We start from the raw sequence: 17,852 nt of genomic DNA, 5'->3' as shown, positions 1-17,852 counted from the left end.
CCATGTGGAATATGGTCTCTGAATCTGGAGTAGAAAAGTGAAAGCTGGCTAATACTTGATCTAGCTGGCCAGCAGCCTGAGAGATGACATGGCTATCACCCATCCTTATGTGTTTAAAATGCTACTTACTACTAAAGGGGTAATGAGGGCCACAGGTACTAACATTACGTTATGTATCCATAATCCAGTCTGGATATTTCATTGGCTGTTAACAGAGACATCCCCCTGTGCTGAACACCTCTCACAAGCATCCCTTTGCCTGTTCTCCTGGATCTTGAGACTGCAGTGTCCTGTCATAAGGAAGGTTGCAGAAATTTCAAGTATTATCTGCTAGGATTAAAAGGATTCTCCATGATTTCTTTAACGATCTAACTTGATCGTCAGTACATGGTCATGCTCAGGTCTAGTCACAATCTGGCTTTAGGTTTTAAAGTAGTACCAGATTCTCTTACACCCTCAATCTCCTGGCTTTGGTCCCAGCCATATTTTTGTCATTTTTATTCCTCATGGCGCTCTTTAGTTGAAGGTGTGTGTTACTAAAGTCTGCATTTTTTTCTCTTAGTTACTTTATCCACACCTGTCCGCTCCAGCAGCTCACATCTTTCTGTCACTTGCCGAGCACTTGCTGTATACCTGGTAGTCACTAGCATTTGGTTCATGGTGAAGACATCAGCTGTACTGTCTAATGTCTCTGGCAGCTCATTTTAAAAGTTAGCCTTATTGAGTTGTAATTTATGTATCCTAAAAGTGGCTACCTTAATGGTAAACTTCGGTGAATTTTAATGCATTTATGTTTCTAGTCATGTTCATGAATATTCATACCACTTGACATGACATTGGGCTTATTTTTAGTCAATCTTGGCTGAGACTCAAGCCACCAATAATGTGCTGTCCATAACTATTCCTGTACGTGCAGAGTACAGGTGCTTGGGGTATGTAGAGTATGGGGAATGGAGGTCAGAGGTCAACATTGACTGTCTCCATACGTGCACTCCTATTTTTGAGACAGGGTCTCTCACTGAACCTGGAGCTCATGATTTGGCTAAACTGGCTGGCCAGCAAGAAGCCACAGAGATTCCATTTCCTTTGCTTCCCTAGTAAAGGTTTACAAGAAGCACTGGGATTGCAGGCTCACTGCCATGCCTTTTCACATGGGTGCAGAGATCAAAAGTTCGTACACACCAGCACTTCACCCACCGAGGAATCTCTTCAGACCCTGTTCTTCTTTTCCTCTCCCATTAGTTCATTATTTCCTTGAGAACTTTGTACAGTGTGCTATGAATATGTTAACTCCCTCCCCCTTTCATATCCACCGCCATCCCCTTCCCTGCCCACCCAACTTTGTGTCCATTTCTTCTTTTTCTTTAAATTCACCAAAACCAATTTATGCTGCCCAGATACTCTTGGGCATGTGGCTTTCCACTGGAGTGACATAGACCTACCTACCAGGAGCCACATCCATAATGAAACTGACTTTCTTCCCAGAAGTTGTCACCCATGGCTCCTAAGCTAGGAATAGGGCTCTGTGCCTGTTTCCTGTCTCTCCTCCATGCTGGAATTTGGTCTGGCTTGAACTCATGCAGGTCTTGTGCAAGCTGTCACAACTGCTGTGAATTCATATATGCAGCTACCCTATACATTTAAACTGTACATACATTTTAGAAATTCTTTAGCATAGAATGATATTATGAAGCTTTGTAGCTAAGAAGTATGTTTTGGTATTTCTACTTTATACATTGATAAGCCTGAGACCTGTGGGAATCGAGCAAAGTTTCATAGGGAAATACGTGGGAAGCCAGTATGTGGCTGACTCCCAAGCTATGTACATGAACTCTTTCTTCCTGTTGAATCAAGTGTCCAGCAGCCTATTCTGTTGACCTGAGAATTTTCTCTAGAGTTCTTAGGCCTTCCATTTCCAGTTTAGATCTACGCAACTCTTAGCATCTGGTTTGGTTATGGTTGTATGTTGTTAATTGTTGTTAAAATTATATGAGTTGAAATATTCTTGAAGATGAGCTCTTTAGAAAACTCATTGATAAGTTTATATTATATTAAGATTTTATTATCTTTTTTCCCCTCGCCTACTTCTTTTAGACTTGTCCATTAGTTTCAAACTTGTATTACTAAGAGTGTGTGAAGTGCTATGAAGCAGTTAATACTAGTCCTGCTTCATGTTGACTCTCATGCACTCTGGTGCACATGTCAGGCCCACACAGTCAGTGTGTGGCTCTTTGCTCAGAAGTGGCACAGCATGCAAGTTCCTCTTATTGCTTCCCTCTTTTTCCTCAAAAGATAATTAATATTAAATGCTTTGCTTAGTTGATTTTTTTAGCAGATGGGCTTCCCATCTTTGATCTCTACATGTTATGTTCACACACCTGCATGTGCACCTGCACACATGCATAAAGTGCATGCACACCACGGAAACAATGAAAAACATCCTTATGCCAACTATGTCACACTATGAGAAGTAGCCTTTTATTCCCATCCCTGAAAAGATCTAAGGTATACATTAAGCAGAATAGTTGAATAGATTGACAGCTTCTCTTGCTGGAGAATATGATTTTAAGATTGAATTGGAAAAGCTGGGAAATGTTTGCTGTAAAAGCATAAAGACCACTGCTTGGATCTCCGGCATTCATGTAAAGCTTGGGTGTGTTGTGTGTGTGTGTTAGTGAGTTCTAAGGACGTGAAGACAGATGATCCATGAAGCTCATTGGTCACCCAGACTATCCAATTGGTAAACTCGGTGTTCAGTGAGAAATATTATTTCAAAAACAAAGATGGAGTGTGACTGAGGAAAACACCTGAAGTTGACTGCAAGTGTCTTCACACAGTGTATGCACATATGTGCATGAACAAGTATGCACACGCACACTCATATATGTGCAAACACATATGCATACACCACACACAAAACAGTCAAAATAATAAGAAAAAATTAGAATAGCAACTGTGACATCCTTTCAGAAGTAGCATTTAGTTCGCATGTCTGAACAGGCTTAAGCTATTCCACAATTTCAGTTGAGCTGATCCTCCAGGTACACGTGTATCACTCTGGATGAGAAGTAACTGAAACAGCTATAATTGCTTGTGTCCCTTAATAATTACAGTGACCCTTTGAACTATGAAGCCATGGGGGAAAATGTGGGAGAAAGAAGTAATGCACAGCTTTTAATCTGTCTGCTCTCCAGCTCAGATGACCTAGGGACTTTGGCCACCACAGACTCAGACAGACTTGTTTATGTCTGGCCTTATCTGTTTCCCTTCCAGCTGAATATCAAGAAATACCTCCTGGTATCTATGCCTCTGTGGGCAAAGCATGTTTCTGATGAACAGATCCAGGGTTTTGTTGAAAATCTGATGGTGGCAGTTTTTAAACCGGCTTCCCAACCTTGTCATCCTGAGATGTGCCCAAGTGCCTTACAGGGTCTGAGCCAGGCCATGAAACTGCCCAGTCCTTCCCACCACCTCTGGAGTCTGCTCTGCGATGCTACTGGGAGAATTTTTGACCTTCTGCCAAATAGGATTCGGGTAAAGAACAAAAATATTTACATTCCTGACAGTTTGTGCCTGGGCTTCTTTAAAGTCAGTTTGGCAAAGGCAGGCTGGGGATGTTTTAAGAATATGGGTGGGAGGGCTAGCAAGAAATGACACATTCTTCACTAGGACTGGGTTTGTATCCAAGACCAAAATTGCGGTTCAATGTTTAGAACCAATGTTCTGAGCAGGCTTAGAGGTAAGTTAACCAGTGCTGAACCAGAAGCTTCCTGAAGATGAGCAAGAGCAGACATCTGTCCCCAGTGGACTTTGGTGACACTGTCTTATCTATACAGACACCCTGTCACAGTCTTATGTAGGCCCTTTCCCTCCCACAGCAGACCTCTACACTGGAGTTTCACAAGTTAACAATCTGGGTTAGAGTAATGGAACTCTGATAGGGAGAAAGAAGTACAGCCAAGCAAACACACAAAACAACGGAGAAGATAGTCTTAAATTATGAAAGACCATATGTTTTGGTTACCATTAGCAACTGCTATTGGGGATAAACAAGCCTAATAATTCATCACAATATTAATAGATGTGATACATTTGTCTTACATTGCATTTTGACCTGTTTGGGATTTGTCTTTACCAGAGAAATGATCTCGAGCTGTACATCAGTATAGCAAAGTGCCTCTCAGAGATGACAGATGAAGGTGCCAATCAGGTTTCCCAGATTACTAAGGTAATAATGTGTAGTTCTATGCATTATTTCATTATTGAAATATATTTCATTATTGAAGCAGAAATCACATGCGAAGAGTTGTTTACAATATCCTTTTGGGCATAATGTAGTTTTACATCAAATTTGTTATTGGATAATTTTAGGCAGCTGACTTTCTCCTTTAGATGTCAGGTCTAGTAGCTGGCCTGGTGGTGTGACCAGTGTTTAATACATGCTATCTAGATGAACAGGTGGATGAACAACTTTATAACACAGTTTCTTACAGTTTATCAAGAACAGTTTTGCATCACCTCTGGGGAAAAAAAGAACAGGACAGTATCTTCAAAGCAGTACCCACAAAAATAGGGATATCCTGACCAAAGAACTTGCCAGTGTATTGAACGCATAGTTCTGTTCGCAACTTGGTTTCTTGTGTGAGATATTGTCCTTTTGTATGCAGAAAAGTGGTCATCTGAAAAACAAGAACTGTTGGTAAGGTAATTGACAAGTAGTCCTTAGATCCAGTCACATGATGAACAAGCAAATAAATATAAAATGCTTTGTGAAGCTGCAGTTTCAAGCACCGAATCCTTTAGCATAAACACATCCCAGTTGGCATATTTATTTGAGTATAACCCTTCATATAACTACTACCATGAACCCTCATCCCCAGTGGCTGGTGGTCTGCTTGTCATTGTCAGGTTTGTTTATTCAGTTGGGTCCTTGAATATTTGTATCACATAGCAGTGGTTGTCAGCATGGGGTCGCTGGGCCAGTGTCTCATACTGTCTGGTGCTGATTAGATAGGGGAATGCTCAAGTCCCTCTTGAGACCTTGGGGCCCAGCCATCTATGTTTTCATAGTCTTTCCCATCAGGCCATTCTGGTGCATCCTGAGGATGAGTACAGAGTGCTCGGCTCTAGGCACTTTGGAAATTAGCTTATTTTAAACAGAAGCAGTTCAGGAAAGTGGTAAGAGAAGGGAGTCTGGAGGCTCACTGCTATTGTGTGAGACCCAGATCAGCAGCTTATGAGCAACGGGACCTCAGTTAAGTTGTACAACCTCTTGGTTTCCCTGTCTGTAAAATGGGGACAGTAGAACCTACTTAGGGTTGTCTTGAAAGTTAGATCACTTAGTCCACAATGAGTACCTGGAACAATACCAGCTCAAAGCAAGAGTTCAGTAATTACTTACCACCATATTATTCCTTGATACTGCACCAAAAGTCAGCAGCTCTTAGTTTCTTCAAAATGATTTGCAGTGTGGACTCCAAAACCATGCCAAGGTAGTTTGACTGCTCTGATATTAAAATCCATTGGCTAATTTTCAATGTCAGCTCTTTGATAGATATTTGATTTTTTTCTAATATCAAACACTGTCATTTGGAAAATGTTGGTTTGTCAAATTTTGAAGGTCTTCCAAATGCTGATATGTTTTATGATATAATACGAAAACATCGTATTTGCTATGCTCCTCAGAAATCTTCTCAAGATGTACTCTACCCTTTGGGAAGTTGTCAAGCTCAAAAAAGTAGACAAAATTTTTCTGAAAATCTAATAAAAATTAGATTTAATATTAAATTTAATATTTGGTAACAAATACTGTGGAATATTTTTCTTGGTGTGATAAGATCATTCCTTCAGTTTTTAATGAAATAGTCTGTTTAATGTGCATTTAAAATGGCTATAGTTTGTCAACAATTTTTCAAGGAAAGAGCGCTCCATATATAGAACTATTTTAGTTCTCAATTCCATCTTCCCAGGTTTGTCCTTGATACAACCATAGCACTGGAGCACACAACTGAATCCTGTATGTTTTTCCCCCAGTTTGTAACATAGAGTATTGGTTAGATATTTTTTAATTTTTTATGTTAATATTAAGTGCAACTGGCTTATTTACTTATTTACTTACTTAATGTATGTAGGTGTTTAATCTGCATACATATCTGTGAATCACATGCATGCCTGGTGTGGTGATTTATTTATATATGCCTGGCCTAGGGAGTGACACTATTAGGTATGGTCGTGTTGGAGTAGGCGTGTCACTGTGGTTGTGAGCTTTAAGATCCTCATCCTAGCTGCCTGGAAGTCAGTCTTCCACTAGCAGACTCTAGATGAAGATGTAGAACTTTCAGCTCCACCTATACCATTCCTGCCTGGATGCTGCCATGCTCCTGCCTTGATGATAATGGGCTGAACTCTGAACCTGTAAGCCAGCCCCAGTGAAATGTTGTCCTTATAAGAGTTGCCTTGGCCATGGTGCCTGTTCACAGCAGTAAAACCCTAACTAAGACACTAGGTATCCATGGAGGACAGAGAGAGTATCATATTGCCTGGGAGTTATACATGGTTACAAACTACCATTTATAACTGAGAGGGTACTGAGAACTGAACCAGGGTCCTCTGGAAGTAGATAAATGCTTTGAACCACTGAGCTATCCCTCTAGCTCCTCTTAAATGGATTTTAAAAATTAAGTGGTATTAAAAATGCAGTGGATACCAACATAGTTTGGTGGACTTAGAAAATAGTCTTGACCTCACAGAACCTCTCAAAGGGCCTTGGAATACCCAGACGTCTGCGTGTCACATTTTGAAAACTGCTACACTAAATGCATATGTTTAGACTGTGTTAGGGTTCAGGAATCTGTGAAGGAAGATCTCAGACTCAAATAGTATACAAAAACAAAGAACATTTATTCTGCAAAAACAACCATCATGCTGAAGTCACCCTACCATCAAAATGGCGATGACCCCAGACAAAGACACGTAGGCCTTTTATAGGGAACCAGGGGAACTCACTAGAAGGATTAGGTAAGCTCTAATGTGATTGGTAGGGGTCAAAACCCTGACGTTAGTACAATTTTGATTGGCTACTGTGTTAGGATTAGGTAATCTAAAACCTCATTGGTGGGTGCCAGGATGCCCCTGATGAACTGCATTCCTATACCGTGAATGATTAACCACTGAAAGGGCTGCCCAGCACAGATGGCCTATCCTGAGCTCAGATATCTCCTATTCATGTGGCTATCTTCAGGCTGTTCCTCAGGTGTGGGATTTCATTGTCTTGCTCCTAGACTTTTGGGGTCTGCTGCTAAAGCACATAGCTTATGGCCTAGTTTCTGACTGGAGACAAATGGAATGAGTGGACCCCTTCCATTAGTATTTGGAACGTAGTAAGTATAGCATGTATTATGTTAGTACTCTGTGTGCTCACTTCCTAACCTCCAGACATACCCATAGCTATGGGAATAAAATGTGGCACCCAGCCCTCTATTGAATGTGCATAGTGTAACACAGGCGTCTAGGCTCTGTGCTTCAGGAAGTGAACAGCTCTAGTGTTGTGGGGGTGGAGGTGTCAAGGTCATCCTCTGATTGCCTTTGCCTTGAGGGTTTGTTGACACCGTTAACTTACTAATGACTGAACAACTGGCTCCCCATCCCCTAGGAAAACATAGAAAAGGCTGCCTTTGTCAAGCTGTACTTAGTCTCTCAAGGACGACTCCCGCTGATGAGCCTGACTGATTTACTCACTGCTGCTATGCAGCACCCCGAGAAGGAGACTCTAGCCTGGATGATCCTGCACAGCTTATACCAGGCACGCATTGTCAATCACGCCAACACAGGTGAGCACGGAAACGTTTGCCCGCTGTGGCTCTTCAGCCCCACGTGTCTCCTCGACTTCGAAGCTAGCTTGTTTGCTGACACAGGTCTGGCCTTACCCCAGATGGATAGTGCTTTAGATGGATGATAGGCTGTAGCTCACACCATCCATCTTTCGGAAAGAGGAGTGAATTACTTTGAAGATTTTCATATTATCTTTGTTCTGCTGGTCAACCTGTGGGACACAAACCCTTCAAGGGACAACCCTTTTACAGGGGTAGCATATATGATATCCTGCATACCAGATATTTATATTATGATTCACAACAGCAAAATTATAGTTATGAAATAGCACTGGAAATGATTTTATGGTTGGGGGCCATCAGAACATGAGGAACTCTATTAAGGGTCACATGCAGCATTAGGAAGGATGAGAACCACCGATCTCGACCCTCACTGATACAAAACTGGGTTATTTCTGTCAATTTTACTTTAGTTTTCCAAACACACAAGACAGAAATTGATTCCCCTGATCATGGAAAGAAAATGGTTTGTGGGTGGCCACTTAATTAAGGGTCAAAAAGGAAACAACATTAAATAATCTGTGTGAAAAGACTTCTCAGGTGTTCATTTCGAGGAGAGAGAACTGGCCTTAACCTCAGAGAGATCTCTCCGCCTTTCCCTGCCAAGCGTTAGGATCAAGTTAACTGTGCACTGCCATGCTCGGCATGTTTGCTTACAGAGAGTTTTACACACTGAGCTGTAATGGCCCCTTAGGGATAGAACTTGCTCTTGGCTATGTGTTTATTAGGTCACCTGATACGCTGAAATTGAGCAGTTTGCTTATATCCTCCTCCTAGTGCCTAGCACTGAGGGAAAAAATGGCCTTGTGATGAGAAATGTCATTTCCTCTTATTTAAATAAATAAAGTTTATATATTGCTGTCTGTCTGTCTATATGTCTGTGTGAGTATGTGTCTGAGTGTGGGTACACATGTGGTATGGTGTATGTGTAGAAATTAGAGGACAGCTTTGGGAACGTGGGTCTCCTTCAACTGTAGGTTCCACATATTGAACTCAGGTCATCAGGCTTTCGTGCCATGCATCTTCACCTGCTGGGCAGTATCACCAGCCCAAGAGTCTTAAGCTTTCATCCTAAAGTGAAAATACGTTTGTTAATTGGGAACAGATTTAGTAGCTGTTTCCAGTTTTTGATAAAGATACTTAGAATAAACTAGAGACGTCTGACATTATTTTTGATTCTGATGAGCCTACTTGAGAAAGAGCTTCTTCTTTTCCTCTTATTCAATGCTTAGGATGTTCCTAAGTAGTTTTTCATGTACTGGAACACTTATTTTAAAAAGGAGAAGGCTGGACTGATGGCTCAGTGGTTAAGAGCTCCGGTTGGTCTTCCAGAGGACTGAGGTTCAATTCCCAGCATCTACATCGCAGCTCACAACTGTCTGTAACTCCTGATCCAGGGGATCTGACACCTACCCCCAACCCCACACACACAGACATACACGATCAGAATACCGATGTACATGAAATAGAATTTCTTTTTGTAAAAAAAAAGAAAAAAATCTTATTTCTCAACTTCTATGCTGACATTTGTCTCCAGTTACCCCGTGGTGGCTGATCGGTGTTTCTTTTTTATGTCTCCGGGACAGGCTTCTGATTACGCTGGTGTATTGAGAGTAGAAAGCACAGGAGGACTGTAAACAGTTAACTACCGGAGATTGGCCATTATTGCCTAGTTACATTCCAGATTTCTCCTGGTGCATCCAGTTTTCAGAGGAAAAACTCCAATAAATGTGTTCTGTCACTACTGGGCAGAGAGACTTGAGGGAGGATTCACTTAAACAAAAAAGGCTAAAAACTGGTTTCCTGATGTGAGTAGCATAAACTTTAGCCTGGGCAGCATCGTTTCCAGAACTGCATCTTAAAGCTGTCCCAGGACGTCTGACCATGTGTCGCGCTTCGGTTGTGATAACTGTTGCTGATCCGTGGTGAGAAAATGCCCGTTTTGTTGCAGGTGTACTGAAGAGACTGGAGTGGCTCCTGGAGCTGATGGGTTATATGAGAAACATTGCTTACCAGTCAGCGCCTGCTCAGAACGTGCCTCCTGCGGAGGTAGGATCGATCGAGAGAAGCAGTGAACTTAACTTCAAGTGTGAAACTTTCATTTCCTTTCCTCGAAGACCGGGTTGCTGTGCTGCTCAGCTTTTCAGTGCTGTAACAAACGCCTGAGGCCTTCAGCTTACAGAGGGAAAACACTCACCTGACTCGTAGTTTGGGGTTCTAGCCCAGGGTCCATTGATCCCACAGCTTTGGACATGCAGTGAAGTAATGCATCATGGGAGTGCATTGCTGGGCCATGTCTAAGACCCATAGTTCTTTTCAGGACACACTTCCTCCCCACATCCCAAAGAACTCCTGCTACTTACTACCACCTGTATGGTCTACTGCTCTCCCATAGCATCATCCTGGGAACTAAGCCTGGAGGCCATGACCATTGGCTCATCTAAGATCCAAAATCAAACACGCTCTCACAGCCTTTCTTTTTTATTTTGAAAAACACTGGAAATACCTCTGATGCCATAAGGAAACAATGGCTGTTTCCATTTTCTGGAGACCCAAAGACTGTCTGTAGAGAAATATTTTTAGCAAAACATGTTCTTTGATGCAAAGGACTCAAAGAACACTGGTTAGGGAGAGAACCCCAGGGTCCTCATAGTGTGTGTAGGAATACCAGGCTCAGGTCTCTGGCTTCTCTGCCTCCTGTGACTAAAAATGCCTAAGACCAAGAGATTCTTGAATTATATGCAGGGTATCTATGTGTGCCGACACCTACATACGACATATATCTGCAATGTGCTCTATGACACCCCTCCCAAAAAAAGGTCTCTAGTATTGGGTGATTGTAAAAACCAATACAAATAATGCAATAATGTAAGTATAGCGCTATTCTACTCTTTTTTTCTTAATTTTCTGTGTAGGCATTCTTCCCAGTTGAGTTAAATTTTTATAACCTGATATATTCTTTGGAATTCGGAATCATTTATCTGAAGAGTTGTGTGTCTTTTTGCAGTTATTAAAATTTTAATTCATCAGTTAGCATCTTAAGAGACTGAGAAATAAGTTTTGTAAAAAAAAGCTTATTTTTAAGCTAATATAGTCTTTCCTCTTTCTTTCTAATTTCCTGAGCTTTTATTAACTTTGTTTTATTACCCCTCAAAAATCCTCAAAACACTTAGCATGTAAATTAGCTGGAAAAAATATAATTGAAATCACAGTAATTCAGCATCTTGGAAGTGTCCCCATTACCATGTCTAAAATTTTTATAATTGTCTAATGTAACCTGAAGGTTGGATTGCAGACAGCTTTTTTTTTAAATATCTAAAGATAAACTTTTTATTGTTTAAAATAAAATAAGATGTTTCATATTTTTTAAAAAGCATTTTTGTTCATATAACAAATAACTCCCTTGGTTTATTTATCTTTTTAAAAACACCAAAAATGGGGAAGAATTCAGATCTTGATATGATTAAGAATGAATTAGATTTCTCTTGAAATGTTGGAGGAATAATCTGGAACTCTTGGATCCTCCCTCACATAAGGAAAAGTCAGGAACTTTCCAAAGCCCACATTAGCTCTTCAGTTGGCATGGAAACTAAGTTTGCTGTTCAGTGCAGTTCCTCTTCCGGGCAGCAGGAGTGGTGGGGAAAAGGGAAGACTGTCCTTTATCACGACAGAGGCTGTGTTTGTGAACTGTGTAACTTTGAATAAAGCATATGGTCTCAAGTTGCTTCTGTTTTCTTAACAGGCTTTGGACTTCTTGATGCTGATATTTGCTGCTGCAGTGGTAGCATGGGCAGACCATGAGGCCCCCCTTCTCCTTGGCCTCAGTGCCAGTTGGTTGCCATGGCACCAGGAAAATGGCCCTGGTGGGCCAGCGGCAGCCTTGCTTGGCAGGAGTCCGATGCACAGAGTCACTGTGCAGGAGGTTCTCACTCTCCTCCCCACGAGCATGCTACTGCTGCTGCAAAAAGAGCCATGGAAGGAACAAACGCAGAAGGTGAGGGCTGGCAGCCCACCTGCTCGGCAGGGCAGGCAGGCTTCTGTCTCCAGCAGTTGCTGCTGTGTGATGGAAGGAGAATTAGGTGAAGCTTGGATCACACCGAAGGCTTTCGTACTCACCCCCAAATATCACCCACGTGCCATGTGATCGAGGCAGTGGCCAGCCTAGGGTCAGGGTAACTATTGTCTAGACAACCGACAGCAGCAACAACTGGCTTATGGTACGGGGGCAGCTAGAGAGAAAGCCTACATCTCCATTCATTTATTGAGTGCACATGTGGGATCCCGGGTGGAAAGAGTACATTTTACCTCAGACCCTTAAAGGCAGGACACATAGGCAAACAAACTCAAGATCCGCTGTGTGGGATACGAGGTGATAGGTAAGAGAGGGGCCTGGGCTCAGATGCACGGGTGGTTCAGCGCACATGCCAGGGAAGTGTGGCTCCAGAGTAACCGTAGAACACTGCTCACCTTACTCTGTCTCACTGTGCACTTGCCGGAGCTGGCCTGGTGTGGATCCCAAACAGGGTTTTGTTAAAGCCCAGTGTCATCACCCCTGCCCCCAGGAAAGCCCAGATCGTAAGCAGCATTTTCAGGGTTAGCCTCGGGTACAGACTCTCAGCAGAGCACATGGCAGCACCGTCTTCTCTGCTCGGCTTTAGCTGGCTCTGTCCTGTCTCTAATCCTGCTGATTGGAAGATTCTTTCCTGAATGCTATTTAATCAAAACTGTATTTTTATGATGTTGAAGCTGTAATAATTTGCCACTTATTTTTGAAATATCAACATTAATCCTTAAAAACATTTCTGAATTGTAAACCTGGCTTAGCTACGCCTATCGCTGCTGAGTGTCTCAGCTGAAAGGCCTTTCACTGTTAAGTCGGAAAGTGTTAGGGGGCTTCCCCAAGCTTTGCATTTTATGTCCTACTTTTAACCAAAATAAGCGTGGTCTCTTCTGGTCCTTCCACAGTGGAACACTGTTCACCGTGGTACAGGATAGACATCTTAAATCCCTTGTGTATTTGGAGTGACTATTTACTAGTAAGTTATGAAACAGGAAGGAAAATTTATGAACCTATGATTCTAGGCCAAAATGCATATGGAACCAGTTGGAGATGGTATGATGCAAAGAAAATCACTTTGCAGCTACATATAGCTCCATTCAGATCTTGACTCTGCTGTTAGTCAAAGGAAGTTGACTTAGATCACATCGCTTACCCTGTCTGAGCCTATCAGAGTGATCAATGTTCATGATAAACAGTCCTCTGGGCCCATGTCTACCGTAGGCTTTCTGCACAAGGTCTTAGTATATCACCTACGGAAAGTGGGTTAGGTTTTGTGAGGTCTCTTGATCTGAGTTGTATCTTTCATCCCTGTTCATCTCTGCACCACCTCCATACTCAAGTTATTCCCGCTTTCCATTTCTACCTCTCCAGCCTCTACAGGAAATGCTTCTTCTCATGTACGCCGGCTCCAGAGACTGTCCACTCTCATGCTAATGGTGGGGTTTACTTCACTGACAACATTCTCTTTTCACCCTAGTTCATTGACTGGCTGTTCAGCATCATGGAAATTCCTAACGAAGCCTTTGCAGCCACATCCAAGGATCTTTTGAAAGGTATTACTTCATGCTTTGTGTCCAACACGCCCTCATGATGAGGTGGAAGAGCACAGTGGGGCCCGGGGTCTTAAGAAAATGTCCTTACTATGGCATATTCAGTCAGAAAAATGGGGTAAAAACCGAGGGCCAGTGCTTTAAATTTAACTTTTAGATAAGTGGTATTAAATATTATAATTGTAAAATAATTAAATTTTGCAAACTTCAGAAAAGTTTAAATACGGCCAACAGAAGTCCAGAGTTCTAGAGACAGTTTTGATGATAACTAAGTTTTTCCTTCGTCCTGTACGTGAGGGAGGGCTCTTCTAAAACATTTGTAATGTGAAACAACTGGGAAAATACAGAGTTCTCATTTCACCTTTTATGTTGCAACACTATTGGTGAATCCTATAACACCAGCTTCTAATAACAGTCAATGCTGCTCAGGATTTCGAGAAGGGAACTAGGTGTTGACTGAGCCATCAAGCACTTTCAGTCCTGTACTTCTCCACAAACTGGCACATTATGACTGTAGGAAACCCCAAGTGTGGAAGATTTTTCTGAAAGTTTTGTACAGTTTTAAACTCAGCTCTGAGGTGTGATTTGGCCATTGGCCTCATGACCTGAGATGGCTCATATTTGTACCTGTGTCTTGGGACATAGCATGACTCAGTCTCCTGTAGGGGGGATATACTATTTTTTATTACTAAATAGGCAGGAATTCCAGGCGAATGGGAAGCATGTAGATGAGGGCCAGCGCCTCTGTGTGATTCTGGTGCGAACAAGGCTTCATTGTGAGTCAGGCTTGTGATTTATCTGTTCCTAGGGACTTGCTGATAGGAGGCCCTGATGGTGTGCCTCAGGGAGTTTGGACCAGTGATGGTTGCAAACATAAGCTATCTTCAGTTACAAAGCTACCAACTGACATCAATAAAGAAGGAGCCATACCTTAAATAGATGACATAGTCATTGGCTTACTGGAATGGCCTGGGTTCCCAATATTCCTTCACATTCTTTTATTTTACATAACGTTATGAATACATTATATTAATATATGTAGTAATTACTAAACAGTGTTAATCAGAATTTCTCTACTTTAGTTGTTCCTTGGGACCCATAACACAATGGGAAATACATACATTACAGATACATGTCCAGGTAAAATTTAGTGTGAGTACACTTGCTTCATTGAGCACAAGAACTCAGCCTTCTTATAGGTGTGGGAGCTTCTTTTTAATTGAATATTTAATGGAGATGAACCAGTTCATGTATAAAAGAACACACATTTAAAGTAAATTGTTACAAGAGGCACATTTCATGTAAATAGTAATGACATTCAGAAAAACAATTATCACTAGCATGCCAAACACCAATAGTTCTGCACATTGTCCTATTTACTGTTTTGACACCTTTTTGATCAAAATGATTTTTTCAGACACAGCACAGCTCTATCAAGTGTATCAGTCTTTCCTGTGTTCTTGTCCTCCTAGCCACCCTGCTGTCCTTGAGAGTTCTCCCAGAGTTTAAGAAGAAAGCTGTATGGACCCGAGCATATGGCTGGTGACAGTCACAGGAACCAACAATATTCTCCACTGAAGGAGACGGACCAGAGAAACTGAAGCTTTCTAGGACTGCTATCTGAGATCAGTGAGAAGTGGTCCTCACCATTGGAGGCCATGAAAAGATGGCTACAAACTGACATCTCACCATGTGTGTGGCCAGGGGTGCATTCCTTGCGCATCTGGACATTTGAAACTGAAATAGAACATGCCTTCTATATGGCCAGAATTCATTGTAAAAGTCTTCTTTTCTTTGTGAAAACTGGAGTATATTTTCTCTCCCTTAAGTTCTAGTAAAATAAACTTATGAGTTTTGTGCAATGTGACTTATTTTTAAGTGTGTGGGAAGATTTTGTCAGTGAAAGTAAACCATATAGATGACAAGGATATGATAGTCTACTTTCCATGAAGCCTCGTCATTGAGTTAAACAAGTTTTATTCCTGTTGATAAAACTGCTAGGCACATCCTGATCACTAGGCATGACAATGACTGGTACCCAGGTTAGATTCATCAGTGATAGATAGAATTCCGATGCTGGGTTGTCATGAGTTAAGTGAAACTTATGCAGTTCACAACAGCAGTGGACACAAAGAAGACTTAGTTCACAAACCAAGAAATTCAATGGCCGGTCTAATGAATCCTGTGATGCTGTGGTCTCTCTCTGGAGATCATGCCTCCCACTTAGCAAAATGGCAGCCAGTAACTACCTCAAGGATAAAGAATGGTTCTTTTCCCCACAGGCATGGTAGACACAACACTGGGCAGACTCTAGGGACACGTGTAAGTCTTTTAAGAAGTATTTGGTCTCTGGCAGGTGAGATACACTCATTGGTTAGGCCTAGGTCAGGTGTTGAGCTGAGTTCTAGACACAGAGGAGGTAGCCACAAGCAAACCTGAACTGGGTTTCCCTGGGAGGAAGACGATAGGATGCTAGACCAACAAAAATGGATAACTATCTCCTCAGATGATCAATTGTTTTATAAGACTGAAGACCTCTTCACCAGAATATTAGGGGCCTAAAGGCTTGAAGTATTAGTGGTCTAAAGACAGTATCATGATTTCAGCTCCTGCAATGACTAGAGACTCAGGCAACATTATAATGTTGATGTTTGTTGATTATTGTGACTTCGATTTGGGCCCCGTCTTCAACCAGTCATATAAATACACATACAAGGGACCGTTAGGAGGGAAAGTCATGGCACTGAGGTCAGGTGCTTTTGTCTTCCACACAGACAGTGCCTGGGCTTTCACAAACACCAGGGAACTTCTGCTACTCACAGGTGTCCAGTATATCTTCTTCTTGTCACAAAGTGCACCAAGTCACAGCACTGCTAGTTTTATTTTCCAGATTCATAACTCTTTTACAGGTTTAAGCCAAGAGAAAAAAAGATAGAAGCAATTTATACCAGCTCTTCTCCTCTTTCCCATATGCACTATTGTGTATTTCCTACCAGCTCGAGACTGAACGTCACCTAGCGTTCCTGTTGGGTACCAGATTGTGAAAATGCTAGACGTTTCATTTTGCTTGGCTTGTTGGAAGTCTTGCAACAGTACCATGGGGAACACTGTTTTCTGCTTTAAAATGGAGCAAAACTATCTATTTCTACTGCATCAGACATCTTGGCTCCCACTTTAAGATGCACATCTGCTAAAAAAAAAAAAAAAAAGGCAAAAAAAAAAAAGAAACAAAAAACCACCAGGCCTTTGGCACTGGGAAACTTTAGAGTACTGTAGCAGACCAGGTTTTTCTGCATGCATCAAAGAGCTCTGGATTCCAGGGTACCTTGGAAACACAGGAGACAATGATTAGAAGAGGAAGTGGGCCCCGAAGACATTTTCTCTTTGTGAATCAGCAACCAAGCGTTTGCTGATGCCTGAGGAATGGAAGAATCTGTGCAGACTTCATATTTCAGATTTATCGTGTCTTTCCAGCCCAGTTTCTCTTCAAACCTGGTGTTTCCTCCTGTTCTTCACAGGAAAACAGAAGTTTACGGAAAGAAGGAAATAAGATGATCCTCAGTCCTCTCTTTCCTAGTTCTTTGTTTTGAGCAGTCATGTATGGAAAAGTCATGTGGTTTTCTGGCTATGGGCCATCTGAAGAGCCTACATTGGTGACACTAAAGACCAAACTCAGTGTTTTGCCACTGAAATAATAATAATCTCCCTCCTGGTTACCTGTGTGACCCCAAGTAAGAGGTAAGTTGTTCTGTTAAGATGTTTTACTTTGTTTTACACAAACAGAAAGCTGCTTCTTTAGACCACATTTGTAACTACATAAAGGAGGGTTTTGTTACAAATCTTCTGTCAGCTTTTGAAAACACAAGTTGCCAGGACAGGCAGTATTTGCGTGTGCACCAGTGTAGGGTTAAAGCTACCTTATGCCTCTGGTATCCAAGCACAGATTGGACCGGAAAGGTTCACATACGGCACAGATAGGGAATCTGTGCAACTATCTAAACTCATGTTTCAGTCGTAACATATAGCTCCATAGTAAACGAGAGGCTGCTAATTACTTTTTATGATGTGAATTAGTAGATGTTGACCTTTTTTGTTTGTTTGGAGTGGAAGTGCTTGGAGGTGGGGCTTTGGGAAGTGAGTAGGGATGAAGAGGCAGCCTTTATGGAGGAGATTAGTGAGTTCACAAGAACAGATCTGGGAGAAGTACTTTCCTTCTCTACCAGCAAGGAGGCATCCATCTCATCCCACACTCAAACGCCACTTGTCATTTGGTATCCTGATGTTAAGCTTTTTGATTTCCAGAGTCACTCGATTCAATAATACTTTGTTGCAACAATCCAGACTAATTGAGCA

The 17,852-nt window shown here is 41.8% G+C and overlaps 1 protein-coding gene across 1 annotated transcript in view; it reads left to right on the top strand.

Moving 5' to 3' along the window:
* The window catches only part of Focad (focadhesin), a 295,998-nt gene extending 280,632 nt beyond the window's left edge, over nt 1-15,366 (top strand). The window contains exons 38-44 of the mRNA XM_032902159.1: nt 3,274-3,534; nt 4,139-4,228; nt 7,652-7,829; nt 9,841-9,938; nt 11,632-11,883; nt 13,427-13,502; nt 14,972-15,366. Coding sequence (XP_032758050.1) covers nt 3,274-3,534; nt 4,139-4,228; nt 7,652-7,829; nt 9,841-9,938; nt 11,632-11,883; nt 13,427-13,502; nt 14,972-15,045 — 1,029 coding nt within the window. The 3' untranslated portion in view covers nt 15,046-15,366. The remainder of the gene's footprint in view (nt 1-3,273; nt 3,535-4,138; nt 4,229-7,651; nt 7,830-9,840; nt 9,939-11,631; nt 11,884-13,426; nt 13,503-14,971) is intronic.
* The last annotated feature ends 2,486 nt before the right edge of the window (nt 15,367-17,852 follow it).

Source organism: Rattus rattus, chromosome 1, assembly GCF_011064425.1.
Source record: "Rattus rattus isolate New Zealand chromosome 1, Rrattus_CSIRO_v1, whole genome shotgun sequence".
Classification (NCBI taxonomy): Eukaryota; Metazoa; Chordata; class Mammalia; order Rodentia; family Muridae; genus Rattus; species Rattus rattus.
The sequence above is the reverse complement of the archived record's forward strand: the minus strand, read 5'-3'. Positions and strand labels throughout refer to the sequence as shown.